The sequence below is a fragment of the Oryctolagus cuniculus genome, chromosome 6 (genome assembly GCF_964237555.1).
Source record: "Oryctolagus cuniculus chromosome 6, mOryCun1.1, whole genome shotgun sequence".
Lineage (NCBI taxonomy): Eukaryota > Metazoa > Chordata > Mammalia > Lagomorpha > Leporidae > Oryctolagus > Oryctolagus cuniculus.
In genome coordinates this window covers 6,190,788-6,209,577 of record NC_091437.1, presented here as the reverse complement: position 1 = coordinate 6,209,577, position 18,790 = coordinate 6,190,788, and the positions used below count along the sequence as shown (strand labels likewise).

Below are 18,790 nucleotides of genomic sequence, written 5' to 3'. Positions count from 1 at the left end.
GACGAAGGATTTCCACGTCTCCTTGACGAGCATGTTACATTCACACGTGATCCCAATTCCACACAAGGAAAACCCACAGTTGGGACCACCAAGTCCTAATCAAATGACTCATAACTAAAGGATCCTAAGAAATACAGAGAAAAAACACACCAGACTCACTGATGGGCACAGGAATAGCTCACACAAGCCGTTAGCTAAGAGGACACGGAGCAGAGCACGGCACACGTACAGGATGCAGAGAGGCCAGAGCTCGGGGGTGGGGGGGGGCAGCATCTGAGGCCCCAGGAGGTGTGTGCAGCCCGGGAGCTCCTGGGTGCCCGCTGGGCCAGTGCACCGCCCTGTACAGCAAAAAAGCAGACCGGCCTCCACGGGGGACTTCAGAAAGCTTGCAGGAAATGCACGCTATTAAAAAAAACTCCAGATGATTTAAAAAACTCTTTTTCAGCAATGTAAGCGCTTCTTTTAATTCCATTTTCCATGAGCTTCTCAAGTACCCCTGCACATGTTTTGGAAGGTGGGAGGCACAACTAGGAGGTCAGGAGTCCAATTCCATCACGGCAGCCAACGACGGGCCTCAAAGGCCCATCTGTGCGGCCCAGGTCTCCGCCCCAGGAAGCCGGCTGCGTTGCAAGGGAAGACCTCACCTGTTTTTGGAAGGGGGTAACTGATGTTAAACAAATCCTCCAGGAAAGAGAAGATGGGTCCTGTGATGTTCAAGGCGAAGTCCGCGTCTCCGTTTGCAATGGCTTCTTTCCGGGCCCAGATGCGGATCTGAATCCAAACCGAGAGGCAGTAATTAGGAAAAGCAGTGGTGACTCGGACAGCCTGCCTGCTCCAGCTCCTGCCGTGTCAGAGCAGCTACCTCATAAAATGCTGAAATGCACACGTGTGCTGAGAAAACCAAGAAGACCACGCACTACGTTCCAAGGGTGACTTCCCCGGAAAAGCTGTGATTGCAGTCTCTGGGAAGGCATCCCGGGAACAGTCCACGCCACCACCTGTCCCCACAGAAAGCACAGAGCCCTTGGGCCGGCGCTGCGGCTCACTAGGCTAATCCTCCGCCTAGCGGCGCCGGCACACCGGGTTCTAGTCCCGGTCGGGGCGCCGGATTCTGTCCCGGTTGCCCCTCTTCCAGGCCAGCTCTCTGCTGTGGCCAGGGAGTGCAGTGGAGGATGGCCCAGGTGCTTGGGCCCTGCACCCCATGGGAGACCAGGAAAAGCACCTGGCTCCTGGCTCCTGCCATCAGATCAGCGCGGTACGCCGGCCGTAGCGCGCTGGCCGCGGCGGCCATTGGAGGGTGAACCAACGGCAAAGGAAGACCTTTCTCTCTGTCTCTCTCTCTCACTGTCCACTCTGCCTGTCAAAAAAAAAAAAAAAAAAAAAAAAAAGCGCAGAGCCCGTGTGAGAGGGCGCTTTGGACTCTTGCTTTTCCAGAACATGTTTCTATGATCCAGGGGCCGGCACGGTGGCACAGCGAGTAAAGCCACTACTGGCAAAGTCGGCATCCTGTATCAGAGTGCTGGTTGCAGTCCCAGCTGCCTGTTTCTGATCCAGCTCTGCTAAGATTCCTGGGAAAGCAGAAGCAGCAGGCCCAAGCATCTGAGTCCCTGCCACCCACATGGGAGAGGCTGGTGTTCCGAGCTCCTGGCTTCTGCCTGTCTCAGCTCCAGCTGTTGAGGCCATTTGGGAAGTGAACCAGAGGGTGGAAGATACCGCTCTCTCCCTCTCCCTCTCTAATTATGCCTCTCAAATAAACATAAAAATTGGTTTTTTAAAAAAAGCAATATGGTACATATTTAGCAAGTGTGAGTCATGAATATTTAAAATGGTTTGACAATTAAAACATCAATTGCCCTGCTGTATTTCCAAAAAATAAGATTAATTCTCACTTAAAAATGAAGTCTTACATTTCTAAAGCCATTGAAGCAAGTAAATTATACTCTGTGTATTCTGTTGCCAAATAACTCCTCCCACTCAGCAGAGAGGGGAACCCTGCCTCGCTCCGTCAGTTGTGCGGAACCATGCTGCTGTTGGGCACTGGGAGGTGGCCTGTGTGTTTCTGGTGATTAGCAGGCAGTTGTTTAACATCCATTATTATTGTGCTATGGAAGCACTTTATATTCTACAACATACTAAGCGATTTTTAACAGAATGGCCAGTGTTACTGCTGAAAACGTGGATGAAGCTCAGAAACCTTGAAATCAGAGTCTGAGGTGAGAGAAAACCCGTGTCCCGAGCTGAGTGCTGGTCATTTAAGAAAGAGCTCTTCGTGGTGGGCACTGAAGGTCAGTGGGGCAGAGTGCCGCTTGGGACAACTGCATTCCAAATACAAGTGCCCGGCTTGAGTGCTGGCCACTCTGCTTCCAATCTACTTCCTGCTACTGTGCCTGGGAGGCAGCAGATGATGGCCCAAGCACTCGGGTTCCTAACATCCATGCGGGAGATCCGGATGGAGTCCCAGGCTCCTGTTATGGGCATCTGGGTCGTGAGCCAGCATTTGGAGGCGCTCTCCCTCCCGGCCGTCCCTCCTGCCCTCTTTTTGTCTCTGTCAGTCCTTTCAAATGGATGAAAATAAATCAACATGTATCAGGATAACAGCTCCTCGGCAAACCGCTGGAGAAGTGCCGAGGGACGGAGAAGCAGCACGGTGCTGACAGACCTGCGCTCCAGGGACCCAGTCACAGAAAATCTGCCTCAAATTACGTGCATTTGGAATTACACGAGGGCTCAGGAATGCTCTCCCTGCACAAAGTGCAACCACCTGTTTCTGAGGCTCCTGCCAGGACCTCACCATTGCTCTCGGTCTCCCCCACTGCTGCTGGGGTTCATTACCCTGGGCAGGAGGGGCCCAGCGCCTGGCCCCACCCCTTCACCAAACTCCTCCCCACGCCCTGCCTGCGCCCCAGGTTGTAGCCTGCTCCGTAGAAGCCACACTGCAAGCAGAACTGAAGTCCTCTCTGCTCACAGTGGAGACGAGGCGCGCTTAAAAACCATCCCGATGAAATCTGTACATTAACTTCTCATAGACAAGGCTCCTCCCATAAATGCCCACTGCGGAAGTCAAAAGTAAGGCCAGTGATGGGATTTTAGGCTGGGTGGCCAGCAAGGAAGCAGGCCGACGAGGACCACTCTGGAGACGCGGCTGTGAAGTTCATGTGCCTTCGTCCCTTCCAGGCCTGGCAGGTGCTCAGAAGCCACGTGGAGAAGTGGGCAGGAAGGGTGGCCTTCCCGGAGTCCCTCCACAGAGCCTCGTGTCCCATGCAGCAAGGATGCCCTACAAGCTTTCCAAGGCCTTGGGAGAGAGGGAATGCTGGGAAGCCAGGCGAGAGTCCTGCGGGCAGAGAGACCACGAACAACCCACGGCCAGCGCAGCTCCCCTCCCCAGAGCCCGTCCTCACCTGCTTCCCCCTCTCGGTGCGGCTGACGAAGTCCAAGTCGCAGACAGCAAAGGCCACCACGTAGGTGGGCATGCGGGGCGTGGTGTGAAAGGTGGTGGCCGTCCACCTGCTGCCGTTCACGTCTTCCCTTTCCGACCGACCTGGAGCAGTCATTTTAGAGCAGAGCGCTGGGAACCTAAACCTCCCTTCCAAAGTCACTTCTCAACCCTCCTGTCGCCAAGATATCCCCACCAGCACTCCCCTAAGACGCAAGACGACCCGAAGATCTGGGGTAGCACCTTGGGCCTCAGTCTCCATCCCTAGTGACACATACAGGCTCGACTGAGGGCCACGCCCAAGAGAGCTCAAGTGAGGTGCCCAGCCTGCCTCCTCTCTTAGACTCACTTCAGCTGTCCCCTGGTCCCACTCATTTCTCTCAACGCTCAGCACAGAGTTGCTGGGCTCACAGGGGGTCCCCAGAAGTGCAGAGGTCTCCAGAGAAGCCAGCTGGGCCTCTGAGGAGAAACCTCAGGCCCCAAGGCCCATGAGGGCCCGACAGGACAGGGGCTGGTATCAAGGGGGAGCAGAGGGGACCTGCCACGTGTGGGCACAGGTGCAGTCTCTTCTCAGCTCCCCCGATGGCTGCCCTGGCAGAGTGGCAGGTCCAGCATTAGTTCTCCTGGGTCTTCACGGAGACAAAAACAGAGACCTTTCTGTGAAACATGCAGACTGTTAAAAGATGGAAACTCACTCAAATTTTTTAAAAACGCACATGAGCCAAATAAAACCCATCTGTGGTTCAGCTCTGACCAAGGCCACCAGCCTGTTGTCACTGGGGGTCAGAGGAGGAAGCCCAGGGCGTAGGAACGACGCCAGGGCAGGGTGAACCTGCAGAGGGTTCAAGAAGGGGGACTGCACAGAGCCGGGCGGGGTTCCTGGCTTCTCGGACTAAACAAAGCAGGTGCTGACGCCGTGTGGGACTGCCCTCGGGGTCGGCGCAGTCACCACTGGGAGCTACGGCGCCGAGGCGCTACTCACTCAGCACCGGCATGTTGGAGAGGGCCACGTAAGCCGGGTGATGAACAAGGGTGACGTTGAAGGTGGCCTTCAGAGCCGGCTCGTCAAAGCACGGGAAGACGCTCCTGGCGAACGTCGGCTCCATCTGCGAGGCTATCAGGGCCCTGAAACACAGTTATTTGGGGAAAAAATCCATTTATTTTTACTGCAGATCAGTGGGAGCAGAAACGACACGAGGAGGCCAAGGCTGTAACCCAGCCTGGTAGGTGCAGGGAGCCGGGCACTTCGCCCAGCTGCGGCACTCACGCCCCAGTTACTACCACACTGGGCGTTCTCCTGAGACCCGGAACACGAAGGGACTCTTTAATTTCAAACCGCAGAGTAGTATTTACTTCACTACATCATCAACCTTAAAACCTGTCACAACGAAGCAGCAACAAATACAGCGAGCACGCCGGCCTCGCCAGGCTGCGGAGCGGCCTCTCCTGACCTGGGTGGCTGGTGCAGCCTGTGTGAGCTCCGCCAGGGCTCTCCCGCTTCTCACGCAGCTCCTCTTCCCGCTGGTCTTCCTCTGCACACTGCTGGGGTGAGTCATGTGTGCGCGCGGCAAGGCAACCAAACAACTCTGCAGTTTTATGGGCAGACTGTGTGGATCCCTGCCGCTCCCTCCATGTGCTCAGAAGGGGCAGAGAGCAACTTCATCCCACAGCGCACTGGGGACCGTCAGCGGGGAGCCAGGGCAGGAGTGCCTGAGCCAACCAGACACCAGGCTCACCCTCTGCAAACACAGCCGGGTCTGCTGGGGCCAGGGTCGTAGCCCACAGCTTCCTCCTCAGGATACAGCTGCGACCTTGTTACCCCCCAGGAGCGGCCTGGGGTGCCAGCGTCTTCCAAGGACAAAAGTGGATGCTTTTCCAGCGAAGGTCCCGAGACTTCATGACTCGATACATTCATCCTGGCTGCCTCCTTCTTTTTTTTTTTTTTTAAGATTTATCTATCTATTTGAAAAGCATAGTTTTATATATATATATATATATAGAGAGAGAGAGAGAGAGAGAGAGAGAATCTTCCATATACTGGTTCACTCCCCAATGGCCGCAGTGGCCAGAGCTGGGCCAGACGGAAGCCAGGAGCTGGGAGCTTCTTCCAGGTCTGCCACATGGGTGCAGGGGCCGAAGCCCCTCCACTGCCTTCGCAGGTGCATTAGCAGGGAGCTGGATCAGAAGTGGAGCAGCCGGGAGTGGAACCAGCACCTGTATGGGATGCTGGCATCGCAGGTGGTGGTGGCTTCACGCATTACACCATAGCACCGGCCACCAAGGCCAGATTCTTACGTAAATAAAAGGTGACTTCAGCAAAGCTATCTCCAGAGCATGGGTGCCACCCATTTCCCCCTCTCGGAATCCCCCCCCCACCCCGGATAAGGCTCCCACTCTCACAGAGCTCCAAACGGACTCAGAAGGACACACAGGGCAGGACACTCAAAACCCTTCCCCGTTGGCCATTTGAGGGGTCCAGAAGCCCACCGTGACAAAGTGTCTTTCCTAGCGAGCCTGTTCTGTCCTGCCCAGTCCCCACCCCCCACCTTCCTTACAGCTTTGCTTGCAGGGGCAGGACAGCGGCCACAGGCTCAGACACCAGCCCCCCAGCTCCGTGTACCTTCTGCTCATGTGTGCACCTGCAACACCAGCTGATGCCTACTGCCTTTGTAAGAGAAACTACGGGAAGAAAAGCACGGGAAGAGCATCCTGGCTGCCCTGAGCTGCCAAGATCAGGGTCTCAAGGAGTCGCGAGATGGGGAGTAGGGGGTGGGGAGCAAGCGGCTCTCCTGAGCAGAGAACATGACGCTTCAATCCCACGAGGTAGTAAGGCGACAGTGCAGGAGTCACCGCACAGGCAAACCAGACACGGGGCCCGGCAACTCCCGGCTCGGGCCCACAGAAGTAAACTAAAACCACTTCCCACCCTGTGTTTCACAAACCAAAGGCCAGGAAAAACCCTGCAGCGCAAGGTCCTTTTGGTTCTCAGTCTGCAGAGACAGAGCGGAACAGCAGCACCTGTGATGCGCAGGCGCCGTGGCCAGGACCGCGGGGGCCCTTGGGTGGCTTTCTTTCCCCTTTCCTGTCTGCAGTAGACTCACGCAAGGACACCGTGACCTCAGAAAAGAGACGGCTCCTTTCTCTCCTGCCTCCAAGCCTCGCTGAAATGTGCTATTTCAGCGGCCAGAGTGGTCAGCTGGATGGGTCTAAGTGGGGGAGAGTGTGTGTACTGGGCTGCCCTCCTGTCTGGCCTGAGGACCAAGGCCCCCACTCGCTGGGTGGTCCACACCCTGTGATGCCCCTGAGGCTTCAATCTACCAGCATTTGAAAAAAACACCCACTACCTGCACTCGGAACAGTACTGCACCCCAAACTATTCTGTGAGTTCTGCAAGCCTGCGGCTCTAGTTACCAAGTTCTGAGGAACACAGCTGGTCAAGGCTCAAATAAAAGTCTTGGAGGAATTGCTGCCCCCGCCCCAATTTCTAACACAAAACTCATTCAGAAATCAAAGTTTTTAGCAGAGCCAGATGTTACACCACTGGACTGTGGTGCAGGGATCGGCCGGTCAGCCATGTTTGTTGGTTACGTGTGTAATCAGATCTGGAAAGACACCAGAACATGGTAGAAGTAAAATCCCAAGAAAGGTGCCAAACTGTCCTGCAGGTAAACTGGGGCCCCTCAAGCTACTCAGCTAGACCAGGAGCACCCAGAGCGCGGTGCAGGGAGTGGAGACCTGAGGTTTGACCTCCCAGCAAACAGACAGCAACAAGGCGAAAGGACAGCAGACGCTGGCGAGCAGCTCGACCTGGAGAAAGCGGAAGCCAACTGGCGGGGATGCGAAGGTGACAGCAGAGCTGACTGCTCGGGAGGCAGAGCCAGGAGAGCACAGCTGCCTTGGAACCCTGGTCAGTCCCAGGCAAGGGACGAGCCCTGGGACAGAGCGAGCCAGCGTGGGGGCTGCCTTGGGTCCTGTCCAGCACAGCCACCTGCGGCAGGCTGGAGGAGCTCGGAGCTGCACTCCTCCCGTCCGGGAACAGAGGAGGGAGGCACAGCGACCAGCACAACAGGACTCTGGGGGCCGGGGGAACTGCAGGGGTGGGCGGAGTCCAGAGGGGTGCTACACACCACCCTGCCGGCCCTCTGGGGTTGAAACAACGCTGTAAGGAGGCAGAGAGGACGAGAAATGGAGACGTCCCACCACCACCTAGCCCACGGCAGCCTCCGCCCTGAGCCAGCCTCAGAGTGGGAAGGGGAGGACGGAGGGGCGAGGGACAGCCCACGTGCGCTAAGCGGCAGTGCCGAGCGTGCACAGGTCCGCATTTCCCAACTGTTGCAACTACCTGGAGGTGTGACAGATGCGGGGACTGCAGCTGTGAGAGCAGAGGGTGGGCTGCCGGGGTCTTCGCGCAGGAGCAGGGGTGAGGAGCCCTTGGTCCACGTTGTGGAGGGGAAGTGGGAAACACAGTTGTGTGTTCAATGGAATTATGAGGACTTATTTTGTACTTCTGCAAAATGCCAGTTACTCTTGTTCTCAAGATACACAGGATCGGCCAGCGCCGCGACTCACTAGGCTAATCCTCCGCCTTGCGGCACCGGCACACCAGGTTCTAGTCCCGGTCGGGGCACCGGATTGTCCTGGTTGCCCCTCTTCCAGGCCAGCTCTCTGCTGTGGCCAGGAAGTGCAGTGGAGGATGGCCCAAGTGCTTGGGCCCTGCACCCCATGGGAGACCAGGAGAAGCACCTGGCTCCTGCCTTCGGATCAGCGCGGTGCACCAGCTGCAGCGGCGGTCATTGGAGGGTGAACCAACGGCAAAGGAAGACCTTTCTCTCTGTCTCTCTCTCTCTCACTGTCCACTCTGCCTGTCAAACAAACAAACAAACAACTCTGCTCACTGGCTGTAGCGGCCATTAGATGGTGAACCAATGGTAAAGAAGACCTTTCTCTCTGTCTCTCTCACTGTCTAACTCTGCCTGTCCAAAAAAAAAAAAAAGATACACAGGGTCTCCATTCGCTTAGCCTGATCACCTCCCAGGAGCGTCGCTCAGCCCCATTAGATACATGGGCCACCTCCACGGAGCACTGCAGCTGCCTCTCTCCCCGGCCACCAGCATCACCGTGCTCCTGGCCTTGCTTCGAGACTCCCAAGTGCCCTCCTAACATTGCTCAACTCTTCCCTGCTTGCCCCCCCCCCCAGCACCCTGCCAGATTCCCAGCAGGGCGGTGACTGCAAGGAGGGCTCTCCCCCTGCTCTGCTCACTGCCTCCCCTGCACCCACCCACCGCTGTCATCACGCTGCTCCCCACCAAGAGAGCCGAACTTTCGCCAACACGCTCACTCCCTCTCTGGATCTTCCTAAGTTTGTGTCTCCCAATTCTTCCTCATCTTTTCTAGTCATTATCAGAGAAGCTGCGAGCACTCCTTCAGGCCTCTGTGAACAAGAGGATTACACATCTTCTCCTGCTGGATTTCAAAGGTAGAAGACTCAACACGCCCACCCTCACATTTCTGTCATGGGAAAGTGACACCCTGGGACTTCATGCAACTGACAGACACCTGGCAAGTGGCAAGGCTGGGGCCAGAATCAGCCCCGTATCCTACGCCTCGTTCCTCTAGAGGTCCTTCCACTGTCCACTCCGAGGTATATAATGTAATAAACACGAAAAGCAAGTAAGATGGATGAAGACGGCCGAAGACTACCATCACACTCAGTAGCACTCAATGCAGAGAGGAAGGGACCGCCGCTTCCCACCAGGAGGGCGGAGTGAGCCTTCTGCTGCAAACAGCTTAGCAATCTGAACTGCAAGGAACACGTGTGTCAGACATCACATCACAGGGAGCACTGTGACCCCAAGAATGAAAAACCAGCAGGGTGAAATTCAACATCATCTGTCCTCCTGCCTGGAACAGATTTTCTAAACTGCAGAACAGGGCAGGGGAACTGAGAGAGGCCAGGAGTCTAAGCTGGGGAGTCCGAGATGCGAGCTCGGGGAGCCTGGACAGTTAGAATCAAAGGGAGATAAGGAGGCCGAGAAAGACCTCCGGGAGTCCCCTTGAATACTGACCTCCACTGCACGAGGTCAGCTGAAGAAAAGCTGTCGGGAAAAGAACAGGCGAGGTGAGGGTGAGCCCTGCAAGGCCCAGAGCTGGCAGAGAGGTAGGAGTGGCCTGAGTGCCCACAGTCAGCGCTCACGACCTCCACGGCACCTGCACTGCTCAGCAGAGAACCAGCACGGTCCCAGAGGAAGCGCCACCCAGCCTCGCTCTCAGAGAGCCCACAGCAAGGCTCCGGGCCACCGGGCGTCACTCTCGGAGAGCCCACGGCAGGGCTCCGGGCCACCGGGCGTCACTCTCGGAGAGCCCACGGCAAGGCTCCGGGCCACCGGGCATCACTCTCAGAGAGCCCACGGCAAGGCTCAAGCATCACCACACAGCCTTCACACTCACCCACAGACACTAATGTGACAAAGTCTGGCACTTGGCAATGTGAAAACTTACACGTCAGGCACTCGGTAAAAAGATGAGAAAATGCCCAAATACTTGCAAATGAAATACCACAGTTCTAAATCACCCTGCAGTCAAAAAAGTATTAAGAATGGAAGGAAAAGAAAATGACAACATAAAACCACCGTGGCATGTTGCTCAAGCAAAAATTAGTGGGAAATGAACTATGAATACACATATTAGGAAAGAAGGTTCTTAAAGTGATGAGCAGTGTCAGCCTTAAGAAAACTGAAATGGGGCCAGCGTGGTGCGTAGCAGGAAAAGACACCGCCCACGTCGCCAGCATCCTGCAGGGGCACCAGCTGGCATCCTGGCTGCTCCACTTCAATCCAGCCCCCTGCTGATGACATGCAAAATGCAGCGGACGATGGACCAAGTGTTTGGGCCCCTGTCACCCACATGGGAGACCTGGATGAAGCTCCTGGCTCCTGGCTTCGGCCTGGCTCAGCCCTGACTGTTGCAGTCATCTGGGGAGAGAATCAGCAGATGGAAGATCTCCGTCTCTCCCTCTCTCTTCCTGTGACTCGGACTTTCAAATAAATAAATAAATCTTCAAAAAATAACAAATAAATAAAAGAATATCGAAAGGAAAGGAAATGAAGCCCAAAATAAAAAGGAGAAAACATTAAAGGTCGCTATATGAATCATCAAAATGAAAAAAAACATAGAAGCAGTAGAGAAAATCAATGCAACCAAAAACTGGTTCTACAACATTAATCAAACCAATCAAATTCATCAACTATTAGAAGTAGGAGAGACCTCAGACTCCCACACTGTCAATTTACAGATCTAACAGCTGAGGTCTTAGGAATTTATCAAACTAGGTAGACACCTCGTAAGTGGTAGTATGAGCGTATCAGCCTGGTGCCCAGCTCCTAAAGGGAAAAGACACAGATTAATAGTATCAGGAATGAAAGGGGTAATGTCATCACAGACTGCATGGCAATTAAAAGAATAAGGAAATACTTTTGAACTTTACACTGCAGAATTTGACGGCCCTTATTAAATGGGCACATGAAACACTCACAGGTCAACCTGACAGACTCTGCCCCCGTTTCTACCAAATACCTTCAGTGTGCAGTAAAAACCAGGCCACACAAGTTCCAGGACCAGGTGGCCTCACTGGGGAAATTCAACCAAGCATTCAAGGAAGAAACTGCACCTACTTCATACAAATTCCTTCCTGAACACTGAAGGAGACGGAGCACCACTAAACTCCTTCTTCAAAGACAGTGTGACTCTGAAACCAGAACCAGAGGCGCGGCAGGAAAATAAGGACAATTGCAAGTCAGTGTCTCTAACAGGCACGGGGTCAAAGTGCTAAACAAAACGTTAGCAAAGCAAATCTAACAGTGTATAAAAAGGCTAATGCACCAAGATTGGCTTAGATTGGCTTACCACTGGAAAATTAAAGCAATTTAATTAACAAACTAAAGAAGAAAACCCATCTGAACATCTCAATGGATGTCGAAATATGAAATGTCCTGACAAAACTTGGAATATTAGAAATAGAAGGGAACTTCCCCCATCTAACAAGAGGAACCAATAACAACAAAAGGGAAAATCACTACCAATGGTGAAAGGAATAAGCAAGAAAAAGAAAGAAAATGCATCTCAACTAGAAAAGGAATAAAACTGTCATTACTTTACATAGTATGATCAGCCATGTAACTTAACAGAAAATTAGTAATGTTCAACAAAAAAGCTGCTAAAACTAAGAGAAGAGTTTAGTAAGGCTCTAGCACACAAGATAAATACACAAAGATTAGCAGCAAACAAATGAAGTTTTTGAAAATACCATTCACAATAGATTGAAAAAACATGAATAGGGATAAATCTGACAAGACACATACAATATGTACAGTGAAAACTGTACTGTCAAACATTGCTGAGAGGAAATGAAGAAGACCCAAATAAATGGAGAGATACACATACTATGTGCATGTATTAGAAGATTTAATATTTTAAAATTTTGAATTGTTGTCAAATTAGTCTATAGAGAAAAATCTCAGTCAAAATCCTAACAAGTTTTTTTCATTTTCTCCTAATCTATAGAAATTAATTATCTAATTCTAAATACATATGGAAATGCAAAGGACTGCAAAATCTTAGATAATTCTGAAAAGGAACAAAATCAGTAGATGAACACCACACCACCTGACTTCAAGACTTATTCTAAAGCCACAGAAATCGAAACAATGTGGACTTGGCATAAGGACACACACATCAGTGCTAAACACAGACAATTCAAAAATATACCATATATATAATATATATGGACTACCTTTTTTTAAGATTTATTTATTTATTTGAAAGTCAGAGCTACAGAGAGAGAGGAGAGTCAGAGAAAGAAAAAGGTCTTCCATCTTCTATTCAATGGTTCACTCCCCAATTGGCCACAACAGCCAGAGCTGTGCCGATCCGAAGCCAGGAGCTTCTTCTGTGTCTCCAACATAGGTGCAGGGGCCCAAGGACTTGGGCCATCCCCTACTGCTTTCCCAGGCCATAGCAGAGAGCTGGATCAGAAGTGGAACAGCCGGGTCTCGAACCAGCACCCATAAGGGATGCCGGCACTTCAGACCAGGGCATTAACCCACTGTGCCACAGCAACGGCTCCATGACTACTGTTTTTCTTTGTTTTGTTTTTTGATTTTTTTTTTACAAAGACAATTCAGTGAAGAAAGAATTTCTCACACTGTATATAAAATTTAGCTCAAAATGGATCACAGATGTTCTATAAAGCCTAGAACTACAGACGGCACGGAAGAAAGCTTTTACGGGTTTGGAACAGAATGTTTTCTTAACTACAACACCAAAAGCCTGATACATAAAAGGAGTAGCTGTGGGGCAGGTGCTGCCCTGCCCGTTAACGCTCTCGGATGCCTGCATCCCGTATCGGTGTGCCTGGGTTTGAGCCCTGGCTCTGCTCGCACTCCAGCTCCCTGCTGTGCACCCCCTAGGAGGCGGCTGTGATGGCTCCAGGACTTGGGTCCCTGCCACACATTCAGAATGGTCCACGACGTCCCACCTCCTGGCGTCAGCCTGCTCCAACCCCAGTTGCTGTGCGCTTTTGGGAAGTGCATCAGTGCATGGAAGCTCTGTCTCCCAAAAAATAGACAGTTTCTTAAAATGGAAAAACTGATCAATTCAGGTTCATCAGAAATTCTGATCTCTGAAAGACAAAGTTCAGGGCATGAAGACAAGTAACTGAGAAGATATCTATAAATCACATATCTGAGAAAGAATTCTCCTAAATTCAAAGAAAAAAAAAGGTAGAAAAGATTCTAACAGGTGCTTTGCTAAGGAGATGTGTGGATGGAAAATAAGTCCAGGAAATGATGGACAAACTTGCTGGTCACCAGGACAAACTAAAACTGCAGTGGGGGGCCACACACACCTATGCACATGGCTAGAATGAGAAATTCTAGCAATACCAACTGCAGAGGAGGAGTGGGCAGCTAGCACACGCCTGTGCTGCTGATGGAAACTCTGAGCGGTCAGATTCCTTGGTGAGCAGTTTGTAACGTCTTAAAACATTAAACATTCTCTTACCATATGACCTAACCTCTCCACTCCTGGACATTCGCTCAACACAAGTAAACTTACACAAAGACCTGAACACGACTACTGCTGGAACTTTGTTTGTGACACTCCCACGCCGGAAACCATCCCAACGACCTGGAAATCCACTGGACGCACAAACCGTGGAAGATGCGTGCAAGGCAGTGACCGCAGGCACCAGAAGGAGCTGACACACGCCAGGGCTGCATCTCAAAGCGGCCCTACCAAGTGAGAGAAGACAGGACCGAGGACAGACTATGCGGCCCTCCAGATGAAACACCAGAACATGCCAAAGCACCTACAGGTAGGAGAGCAGATCCACAGTCGCCCGGGGGGGGGGGGGTGAGGGAGCAGGTGGGCAGGAAGGGCCATCAGGAAGGGCAGACACTGGGCACACCGGAGATGTGTGGAGATGCCCTCACCACCACCCGGGTGTGCGCACGTGGGAGCTCACCAGGCCGTGCCCTCTACGGGAACGATGCAGCAACAACGCACTTAACAGCTACAGAAATGTGAGAAGGCAGAGAAACCTGACGCAAACGCCTGCACCTCAAAAATGCCAGACGTTGAAATCAGCAAAGACAGGACAGCTGCATGTCTGAGGAGAAAGAACAAGACGACACAGAGAGGATAGAAGTGGAAGAAATGACAATGCAGAAATCCATGAAAAACTCAGTATCTTTTTAGATGATTTACTCATTTTCTTGAAAGGCAGAGCTACAGAGATGCAGGGAGAGACAGAGAGAGAGAGGTCTTCCATCTGCTGGTTCACTGCCCATATGGCTGGAGCTGGACCAGTCTGAAGCCAGGAGCCAGGAGCTTCCTCCAGGTCTCCCACGTGGGTGCAGGAGCCCATGCACTTGGGCCATCCTTCACCTCCTTCCCAGGCACATTATCAGGGGGCCAGAATGGAAACGGAGCAGCTGGGACTCAAACTGGCACTCACAGGGAATGTTGTCATCACAGGCGGTGGCTTTACCTGCTGCACCACAGTGCCGGCCCCAGAATTCAGTATCTTAAATGACAACTTCACTCGACAGGACTAAAAGCAGAATGGACACTGTGAAGAAAAAGGAAATCAGTAAAACTGAAAACGAAGTGACACAGGCTCCCCAAAACCAAATACACAGGGAAGAAGTCATTAAAACCACGGAAAGGACCTGAGGAACCTCCGAGGGCGCATCAGGCGGCCTAGCGACGACTGAGCCCTAGAACCAGAGGGAAAGGGAGGGGGAGCAAAGAACATCTGGAAGTTCTGAGAATTTGTTGGACCCTGAAAGCCCACAGACGCACGAAGTCCACTGATAACCCACTGAAGCAAATCCTAGTAAAACTGCCGGAAACAAGCAACAAAGCAAACTTCAGAGCCACGTCAGACACGGAGGGACAAAAATCAAAAGTCAGATCTCTCCAGACAGCATGCAAACTGGAGAACCATGAAACGACATTGCCGAGTGGCTGGGATTAAAAGCAATAAAAATCAACTTGCTAGCTGGCGCCGCAGCTCACTAGGCTAATCCTCTGCCTGCAGCGCCGGCACCCTGGGTTCTAGAGCCGGTTGGGGAGCTGGATTCTGTCCCGGTTGCCCCTCTTCCAGTCCAGCTCTCTGCTGTGGCCCGGGAGTGCAGTGGAGGATGGCCCAAGTGCTTGGACCCTGCACCCGCACGGGAGACCAGGAGGAAGCACCTGGCTCCTGGCTTCGGATCGGCGCAGCGTGCCGGCCATAGCGGCCATTTGGGCATTTGGGGGGTGAGCCAACGGAAAAGAAAGACCTCTCTCTGTCTTACTTTGCCTGTCCAAAAAAAAAAAAAAAAATCAACTTACTGACTGGAGTTCTAAACCTGGGGGGGGGGGGGGGGGAATTCTTCAAAACCAAAGGGAAAACCCAAAGTTTCTCAGACAAACAAAGGCTGAGAGTGCCCCACCAGCCTTGAGCTGGATGAAGTTCTGCGCGTGGGGACAGGCACGTGGCCTGGCAGCTGAGAGGCTGGTGAAGACGCCCATGTCCCTCACTGCAAAGCCTGTGTCCAAGCCCTGGCTCTGCCTCCTGATTCCAGCTTCCTGACAACATGGACCCTGGGAGGCAGCAGGGAGGCTGAAGGGATTAGGCTCCAGCATGCATGTGGGAGACTGGGGTCAAACTCCAGCTCCCAGCTCCAGCCTGCCCCAGCCCTGGCCACCGCAGTCATTTGGGAAGTGAACTAGCCAACAAATGGGAACTATCCCTGTCTCTCAAATAAATAAATAATTTTTTAAAAAATTGACGTTCTTGGGGCCAGCACTGTGGTATCATGGGTAAAGCCGCTGCCTGCAGTGCCCACATCCCACTTGGGCACGGGTTCAAGTCCCAGCAGCTCCCAGCCTACAGAAGGGGCTCCTGACTCCAGATTGGTGCACCTCCGGCCGTTGTGGCCATTTGGGGAATGAACCAGCGAATGGAAGACCTTTCTCTCTGTCTCTCCCTCTCTCTGTAACTCTGTCTCTCAAATAAATAAATCCTTAAAAAAAAAAAAAAAAGATTTGGCCGGCGCCGCAACTCACTAGGCTAATCATCCGCCTTGGGCGCCGGCACACCGGGTTCTAGTCCCGGTCGGGGTGCCGGATTCTGTCCCGGTTGCCCCTCTTCTAGGCCAGCTCTCTGCTGTGGCCAGGGAGTGCAGTGGAGGATGGCCCAAATGCTTGGGCCCTGCACCCCATGGGAGACCAGGATAAGCACCTGGCTCATGCCATCGGATCAGCGCAGTGCACCGGCCGCAGCGCGCTGGCCGCGGTGGCCATTGGAGGGTGAACCAACGGCAAAGGAAGACATTTCTCTCTGTCTCTCTCTCTCACTGTCCACTCTGCCTGTCAAAAAAAAAAAATTAAGCCCAACCAAATCAGTAACCACATCAAATATAAAGCACCAGTTAAGATGCTTGCAGGGGCTGGCGCTGTAGCATAGCAAGTGAAGCCACCGCCTACGGTGCCAGCATCCCATATGGGCACTGGTTCAAGTCCTGGCTGCTCCACTTAGGATCCAGCTCTCTGCTGTGGCTTGGAAAAGCAGTAGAATATGGCCCAGGTCCTTGGGCCTCTGTACCCATGTGGGGGACCTAGAAGAAGCTCCTGGCTCCTGGCTTTGGATCAGTGCAGCTCCGGCTGTTGCAGCCAATTGAGGAGTGAGCTAGCAAATTCAAGACCTCTCTCTCTGCCTCTCGTTCTGTGTAACTGACTTTCAAACAAATAAATCTTTTTTCCTAAAGAAGCTTGCAATCAGGTCATTGTCATGGTACAGCACCTTAAACCATCGCATTTAACAGTGGCATCTCAAGGAGGGCCAGATCAAGCCCCAGCTGGTCCACTTCCGGAACAGCTTCCTGCTAATACTCTTGGGAAGGCAGAGCACGGTACAAATCCCCTGCCACCCACATGGGAGACCCAGAGAGAGTTCCCGGCTCGCAGCTTCAGCTTGCCCAGACCTGGCTGTTGTGGTCATCTGGGGAACAAACCAGAGGATGGAAGATCTGTGTGTGTGTGTGTGTGTGTGTGTGTGTGTGAACAACAACAAAGACACCCACCCATGCTCAGTGTCTTCAATATCCTGTCCCTGACTCTAGCTTCCTGCCAACGCACACCCTGGGAGGCAGCCATTATGGCTCAAGAATTTAGGCTCCTGCCACCCACATGAGACCTGGACTGAGATTCAGGAAAATGGGAAGTGATTTAGTGGACAGGCGTGCTCTTTGCAAATAATTAGTTTAAAAATATGGTCTGAATATCCCCTATAGAAAGATACAGATTAATAGACAGTACAATGACAAAGATCCAACACTATTAAGGTTTTTTTTAAGGATTTTATTTATTTGAGAGGGAGAGTTACAGATAGTAAGAGGGAAAGACAGAAAGAAAGGTCTTCCTTCCATTGGTTCACTCCCCAGATGGCTACAACAGCCGGAGCTGCGGTAATCCAAGTTCCTGCAGGGTCTTCCACAAGGGTGCAGGGCCCAAGCACTTGGGCCATCTTCCACTACTCTCCCAGGCCACAGCAGAGAGCTGGATTGGAAGAGGGGCAGCCAGGACTAGAACTGGTACCCATATGGACGCCAGCACTGTAGGAGGATTGACACACTCACTGCACCATGGAGCTGGCCCTAAAGATTTTATTTATTCATTTGAGAGATAGAGTTAGAGACAGTGAGAGGAAGAGACAGAGACAGTGAACCACCTGCTGGTTCACTCCTCAAATGGCCACAATAACCGGAGCTGAGCCGATCCGAAGCCAGGAGCCAGGAGCTTCTTCCAGGTCTCCCATGCAGGTGCAGGGCCCAAGGACTTGGGCCATCTTCCACTGCTTTCCCAGGCCATAGCAGAGAGCTGGATTGGAAGAGGAGCAGCCGGGACTAGAATCAGCACCCATGTGGGATGCCAGTGTTGCATGCAGAGGATTAACATACTGAGCCATGGGGCCAGCCCCAATAAATTCAATTTTAATATCAAGACTCATAAAGACTAACAGTGAAAGGACAGAAAAAGATTTATGATGTCAGCACTGAACACCTGAAAGCTGGAGCAGACAAAGGGGTGAAGCCAGCTGGGACCAGACGGAGCCCTACAGGGCATCTCTCTCAGAAGTGCTGGGGGCAGCTGGGCAAAGACAGGCATCTCTCTTCTTATTTGATTTCAAAGGCAGAGCGACAGAATGAAATGGTCAGAGACAGACCAAAGGAGATCTTCCGCCTGCTAGTTCACTCCCAAATGCCCACAGCAGACAGGGCTGGGTCAGGCCAAAGCCAGAGCTCCAGCTGGGTCTCCCATGTGGGTGACAGACAAGCACTTGGGCTGTCATCGGCTGTCCCCCGGGGCACACAGCAGGAAGCTGAACCGGCAGCAGAGGTGGAACCCGGCCCGGGCCGGCCAGTCCGCCACATGGGCCCCCCCAGCAGTGAGAACCCCCGCCCCACAGCGCCCAGCGGTGTTCAAGCGCAGTCACTAATACCGGGGGAGACATTTATCTCATCTGGAGGGAGGAGTCAGCACAATGCACCTGCAGAAGCTCACGGGTAGCCCCCTCTCCACGCTGGAGCCTGCACCCTCACTGCTGATGCAGGGGGGAACACAAGCTTGCCAGCGAGAGGCCGCTCACTGCTGCCACGTTCCAAACAGCCTGGTGCAGGTCAACTCAAGGATCGAACCCCACCCCAGGGCCTTTCACATCCTTGGGACACGAGAACTAAGAATCGTTCTGGGCCAGCGCCACGGCCTAGTGGGTTAGGCCTCCGCCTGCAGCACCAGCATCTCTATGGGCGCCGGTTC

At 52.9% G+C, this 18,790-nt stretch overlaps 1 protein-coding gene across 4 annotated transcripts in view; it reads right to left on the bottom strand.

Moving 5' to 3' along the window:
• Positions 1 to 18,790, bottom strand: part of LVRN (laeverin) — a 72,994-nt gene that overhangs the window by 49,271 nt on the left and 4,933 nt on the right. For all 4 annotated transcript variants that reach the window (XR_001793065.3, XR_516349.4, XR_011389648.1 and 1 more), the window contains exons 2-4: positions 4,416 to 4,558; positions 3,399 to 3,538; positions 645 to 771 (exon numbers count right to left, since the gene is read on the bottom strand). Coding sequence is in view for 1 of the 4 variants with exons in the window: in XM_002710138.5 (XP_002710184.1) it covers positions 645 to 771; positions 3,399 to 3,538; positions 4,416 to 4,558 (410 nt within the window). In the remaining 3 variants the exon portion in view is untranslated. The remainder of the gene's footprint in view (positions 1 to 644; positions 772 to 3,398; positions 3,539 to 4,415; positions 4,559 to 18,790) is intronic.